Genomic DNA, 6,164 nt, shown 5'->3' with positions numbered 1-6,164 from the left:
TATAGTTACTCGTGGAGAAATAGCTATAGGGACATAAATTAAGTTAATGTAAAATACTTTTTTATCAACAAATTATTAGGAATAATAAACAAATTATTTAAAGTCAAAATACTTAATTAGAAATTCAATTAAAAATAAACATAACATAATATGAAGAAATCTTTATGACGTGAATTAGTGTTAGTCAATATATGAAATCATCCACAGAAATTTATACTTCAGCTTTGTTGAATCGGTTTATTTCTTTCACTGTATGAAACACACATTTAGGCATATATTTACTTATTAGATTTTAATGTATATTTAAGCTATCGCCTGATATATATATATTAGGCCATTTCTAAGAAATTCCCACTCTAATTGTATAGTGTTAACTAGAAAATAAGTGATTTTTGGCGTATATATATAATGAGAAAATTTGAATAATATTCACTATAGTCTTTTTACTCTCAGTATAAGGAACATCTAACAAAATGTTTGAACTTAAAACATTTAAAGTTTCAACTTCTCTTTTTCTGCTATTTTTATGTGAAGGCCTATTTTCGACTTCAGCATCAATATTTGTAAGAGAGAATCCTGACCGTACTGCTCCTGAATATAATGTTGACATTTTGGTAAGATATTTTTTTTCCTTTTCTTTATAACAGTTATAATTTTTTTTTAAAAACGCCGAAAATTTTTAATTTTAAATGCTATCGGAGTTTTTCGCTTTTTCCATAGATATAGTGAACTCAATATTATAATTTTAAAATAATCAAATTACAGGCGATGAATTTTCTATCACCTTTAAATGTATTGGATGTGAATGGTTATACAATTAAGTATAATGCAGAAATTGGTCTAGAAGAATATTCACAGAATCTAAAAAAATCCTATGAACCAGTTATTAAAAGGATTATTAATGGCACTCAACAATATTACTTAGGATACAAAGTAAACGTAGAATTTGGAGAAAGCAATTGTACTAAAGGACAGAAAATTAATTGCGTTTTAAAACAGAATGGGGAGTCTGAAAAGTGTACTGTTATAGTTTCTAGGACATTAGAGGTAGTATGTCCTTTACAAAACTACTGCAGTGCTATTGAAGTTGGAGTAGATAAAAATGAGGTAAGTTTTCATCTATATGTAATACAATTTACATATTATATCTGAACACATATTTAGAATATCCATAAACCGAACAAGACTAATTTTAAACGAGGGCATTGTTATTTTAATTTTTGCCAGCAGCTGCATAACTTTGGGACGCATGATTATATTCTAAAAAACATTAGTTACAATTTTCATTTTAGGAAATTTCATAATTTTTATTTTTCCAAAAACCTGTTTCTACTATTTTTGATTTTACATAATTACCATTTTTTATAATTTTTTTTTCTTCGAATTACCATTTTGTATAATAAATATTTTTTCAAACAAATATTTGTTCTAAAATGTAATTTATCAAATTTATATTTTTTCTATTTTTCAAAGTTACGATTTGCTATTTTATCTAATTTTCATTTTACCGATTTGCCATTTTACATAATTTCTAAATTTTCTAATTATTATTTTTCTGAATTTTTATTTTAACGAATTATTAATATTAGAATTATTTCTTTTGTGAATTACCATTTAACATAATTTTAATTTCCCCTAATATTTATTTCTTCTAATCTCCATTTTCTCGAATCGTTATATACTTTCGGTCAATTTCAGTACTGTAGTTTCCCATCTACATTAATTTCTGGAATTTTTGCGCCACTTCCTGTAAAACACCCAACCATACCGACACAAGAGATGGCCTGGCGAGAATAAATTCCAGAATTGACCGGAAGTATGTTAGGGCAAATGGAGTTTCGGTAAAATTCTGATTAAGGCATATAACGATTCCAGAAAATGGAGATTAGAATAAATAAATATTAGGGGAAATAAAAATTATGTTAAATGGTAATTCGCAAAAGAAATAATTCTAATATTAATAATTAGTTAAAATTAAAATTCGCAAAAATAATAATTAGAAAATTTAGAAATTATGTGAAATGACAATTTGGTAAAATAAAAATTATATAAAATAGCAAATCGTAACTGTGAAAAATAGAAAAAATATAAATTTGATAAATTACATTTTAGAACAAATAATTGTTTGAAAAAATATTTATTATACAAAATGGTAATTCGAACAAAAAAAAATGATAAAAAATGGTAATTTTGTAAAATCAAAAATAGTATAAACAGGTTTTTGAAAAAATAAAAATTATGAAAAATACTAATTCTCTACAATAATAATTATTAGAAATGATTATTCGGTAAATTGAAAATTGTAAAAAATGTTCTTTCGAAGTTAAAAAATTCTGTCAACTAATAATTCGAAACTATTTTTATTATATAATCTGACGATTCGAATTCAAAAAATGATAGTCAATTCCTTTTCGATAAAACGATTTTCAAGAAAATAAAAATTTGAAAAAACAAATTTGGGGTTTAATCATGCGCCTCTTAAAAATCGCGTCGATATCTTTCTGTCGATTATTTGTTTGGCCATTTGCAATTTCGGACAAATGAAAATTCTATCAATTAGAAATTTTGTTAAATGATTTTTCGGTTAAATAAAAATTTTGTATTGTGAAAAATCGGTTATATGGAAATTCAATCAAATAATAGTTCGAACAAATGAAAATTCATCTGAAAGAAAATTCTATGCAATAAAATTCTTTAAATCACAGAAAATTATAAGGTATTAAAATAAGCTGCAACGCTTATTATTTTAATCCAATTTTGCTTATTTTAATACCAAATTGGATTAAAATAATAACCGTTGCAGCTTATTTTAATGCCTTATAATTTTCTGTGATTGCCTATCACGTTAAATGAGAATTTTAGCAAATAAAAATGCGAATAAATAAAAATTCTGTAATATAGAAAATCGTTTTTATGAAAATTCTCTAAAATACTAATTTGAACAAATAACAATTCGGGTCAAATCTAATTATGACAAATGAAATTGCATAAAATGAAAATTCTAACAAATGATTTTTAAAACCTAATCATGCATCCCATAACTTTGTGTTTCAGCTTCCTATAGCTCAAGTTGAGCTGTTTGGAAATGATATTATGGAATCTGCACAACTTGGTTTGGAGGAATATTCCAAGAATCTAAACAAGCCCTATAAACCAGTTCTAATCAGCATTCATCGCGCTTATCAGTATGCCCATAACAACATAAATAGGTAACTTTCTTTGTATTTATTTTAAAATAGAAGCAGAATCCGTTGATAAATTTGCTTTCTGTTAAAACCTCGTTTTGTACAATAAAAACTACAAAATGTACAATTAGAAAAAAAAAACGTTTGAGGCGTTTTCATTTTATAATTATTATACAAAAGAAAGATTTTAATAAAAAGAAAAAATCTTGGATTAAGATGTTTTGTGACGTCAAAAGATAATTAAATAATAAGATATGAAAATTTTCAGTTACTAAAATGTAAAATGCATAAATTACTCATTAAAATACTATATAAATTTTCATAATGACTGTAAAAAATGATTATCAAAACATGTGAAACTAAAATACTTATTTTTACAGTGCACATTATAAAATACATGTTAGTTTTGGAGAAAGATTGAAAGAAGAATGTAAGGAACAGAGAACTAACTGCGGGGAATCCGAAGATTGTATCGTCGAAGTCCTGTACAAACAGAAATGTTCAGGTCCTCCAGAGCTCAAGAAAGTTTCTTGCCCTTTATTGTAATATGAAATTAAAATATTTTCATTTTACAATGCTTTTTACATGCATTATCTTTAGAATCAATTTAAAATATAAATTTTTGTAATAATGACTTTTTATTATAGAACGACTTCAAGTAAACATTATTATGTGTATAAATATGTGAAATTTTGAATAAAAATTTAGTTTCAAATATCGAAATATCTTTTTGTAAATCCTGCTGTTGTGGTAATTTTTCCTTAAAGAATAATAGTATAACCATAAATTTTTAAGTCATAATTTTAAATTTTAAATAGCTCATGAATTTTCTAAGTAAAAACACGCAATTTTTCGTTTTAATTTTTCACAATTTTTTTTATCTATCTTAAATTAAATTAATTACTGTAAAACTGAATACATTAAAAAAAACATAAGAAGCTATCTCAGATTAAATTTTTGTGCAAAAATATTCAATACCGGCTTGGCGCACTTGAGTTTATTCAGAAGTGTTAAGTTACATTAATTTTTCTCTTTATTCTGCTTAAAGTACTTGATGAACTGTAAGTTTGTACAAAATTTCATTAATATTCATTAATTATTGTGGAGTATAGATTAAATTAACTGATTTTGGCACTCCAAAGTAATTTTTTAACTTCTTTATTTTTTTGTGATATCTCTTTAAAAAATTAATTTTAGAAGAGCTCAAATATTATGTTTTGAGCTCTATACATTTTTTATTAAGAAACAAAAAAAAATTTTTGATTTATATTAACAGTTTTTATAAAAAATTAATAAATATTTCAAAAGTACATTCGGGGTTAGGTGGCGCGGTTATCTGAAAATTTCTTGTGTTATTAGGGATTAAATATATTTCAACTTTCTTTTTTTAATTAAAGCTGATATGTTACAAAAAGTTTTCTATACATTAACTTTTTAAAAAAAGCAAAAATGAGTGAGTTACACAACAAAGAGTAAAAAGTGCGCCAAGTAACCCCGTTCTCCCCTACACGTTTGAATAGGTCGGGTCCAGCAAACCCGTTGTGCCATTTACGTTCTAATTTTGCCAGTAAAGGGTTAATGAAATAAATGTACAAACAAAAATTTAATTTTAAAGAATTAATAATTAAAAAACGTTTTATGTACAAGTGATCTGAGGTTAAAATATTTACGTTGAACTTCATTTTAAAACTGTAAATTAAGCTCCAAAACCTCTTGTCCCTATTTACTCCAACTGACCCTATAGAAATTCTTTTAATTGGAAATTTTGTTAATAAAAATACTTTTAAGTGAATATTCAGATAAATAGAAATTCGATAAAAAAAACAATTCTGTTGAATAAAAATTCTTTTTTATGAAAATTTTTCTAGGTATAAATGTTGTTAAGAGCATTTGAACCTTCGTGACGTCACAAATCATGGCGCATGACACGCAAACTTCTCAGGTATGTGAAAAGCACAATTTTGAATATTTTTTAAAAAAACCTTTTGGAAAATGTTCAGAATAACATAGACTCTGTCTGTTATGTGCGGAAAATTCAAAATTTTGCGTTTAAAACGTTTTTTAAACAATGTTAAGGTCACAAATCATGGCGCATGACACGCAAACTTCTCAGGTATGTGAAAAACCCAATTTTGAATATTTTTTAAAAAAACCTTTTGGAAAATGTTCAGAGAAACATAGACTATGTCTGTTATGTGCGAAAAATTCAAAATTTTGCGTATAAAACGTTTTTTAAACAATGTTTAAGTTGGTTGTCACAAGTAAGGAAAAATACACGAATTGCTTATATGTAGGCATTGTTTAAAAAACGTTTTAAACGCAAAATTTTGAATTTTTCGCACATAACAGACAGAGTCTGTGTTATTCTGAATATTTTCCAAAAGGTTTTTTTAAAAAATATTCAAAATTGTGCTTTTCACATACCTGAGAAGTTTGCGTGTCATGCGCCATGATTTGTGACGTCACGAAGGTTCAAATGCTCTTAAATTCAAATTGTATTATTTGAAAATTAGATATATTCGAAAATCTGCTTTATTACATTTTAGAAATTAAAATTGGGCTTAAAATAAATTAATCCCTGCAAAACTAATTATATTTTTAAAAAAACACATTATAAGCTACCACAGATTAAATTTTTGTGCAAAATTATTCAATACCGGCTGTACAATACACGTTTGAATATATACGTCTAACGTTGTACTATTTACGTTCGAATTGAACTGGTTGAGGGTTAAATAACCGATCAATAATTATTTCATATTTTTAAACTTATAAGATCCCAAATCTAAAACATTATCAAATAGTTGTTTCAATAATTTGTATACCTCGAATACAGAAAATTGACTAGTTGAAGATACAAAAAATTATTAAAATTTTTGAAAGAGTTTATATCCCATTTGATTAATAAATTACAAATTTAGATTAAAATAGTATTCTTATTTTAGAGATTGTCATAGTATATGATCGATGGACATTGAC

The 6,164-nt window shown here is 25.3% G+C and overlaps 1 protein-coding gene across 1 annotated transcript; it reads left to right on the top strand.

The window, feature by feature from the left end:
• Positions 1 to 336: 336 nt before the first annotated feature.
• On the top strand, positions 337 to 3,908 carry LOC127278110 (uncharacterized). Its single transcript, XM_051299653.1, has 4 exons — positions 337 to 614; positions 766 to 1,107; positions 3,055 to 3,209; positions 3,566 to 3,908. Exons 1-4 carry the CDS (start codon positions 474 to 476, stop codon positions 3,729 to 3,731), a joined length of 804 nt encoding a protein of 267 aa, XP_051155610.1. The 5' UTR covers positions 337 to 473; the 3' UTR covers positions 3,732 to 3,908.
• Positions 3,909 to 6,164: the final 2,256 nt, after the last annotated feature.

Source organism: Leptopilina boulardi, unplaced genomic scaffold (genome assembly GCF_019393585.1).
Source record: "Leptopilina boulardi isolate dan_hultmark-lab unplaced genomic scaffold, ZJU_Lbou_2.1 LbouV2_195, whole genome shotgun sequence".
Classification (NCBI taxonomy): Eukaryota; Metazoa; Arthropoda; class Insecta; order Hymenoptera; family Figitidae; genus Leptopilina; species Leptopilina boulardi.
This window is presented reverse-complemented; position numbering and strand designations above follow the sequence as displayed.

What these genes read in the sequence shown, in the direction of transcription:
- LOC127278110 (XM_051299653.1), top strand. Translation starts at nt 474, where the DNA reads ATGTTTGAACTTAAAACATTTAAAGTTTCAACTTCTCTTTTTCTGCTA. An exon ending in AATATAATGTTGACATTTTG is followed by an intron (nt 615 to 765) that starts GTAAGATATTTT and finishes ATCAAATTACAG; the next exon opens with GCGATGAATTTTCTATCACC. An exon ending in TTGGAGTAGATAAAAATGAG is followed by an intron (nt 1,108 to 3,054) that starts GTAAGTTTTCAT and finishes TTTGTGTTTCAG; the next exon opens with CTTCCTATAGCTCAAGTTGA.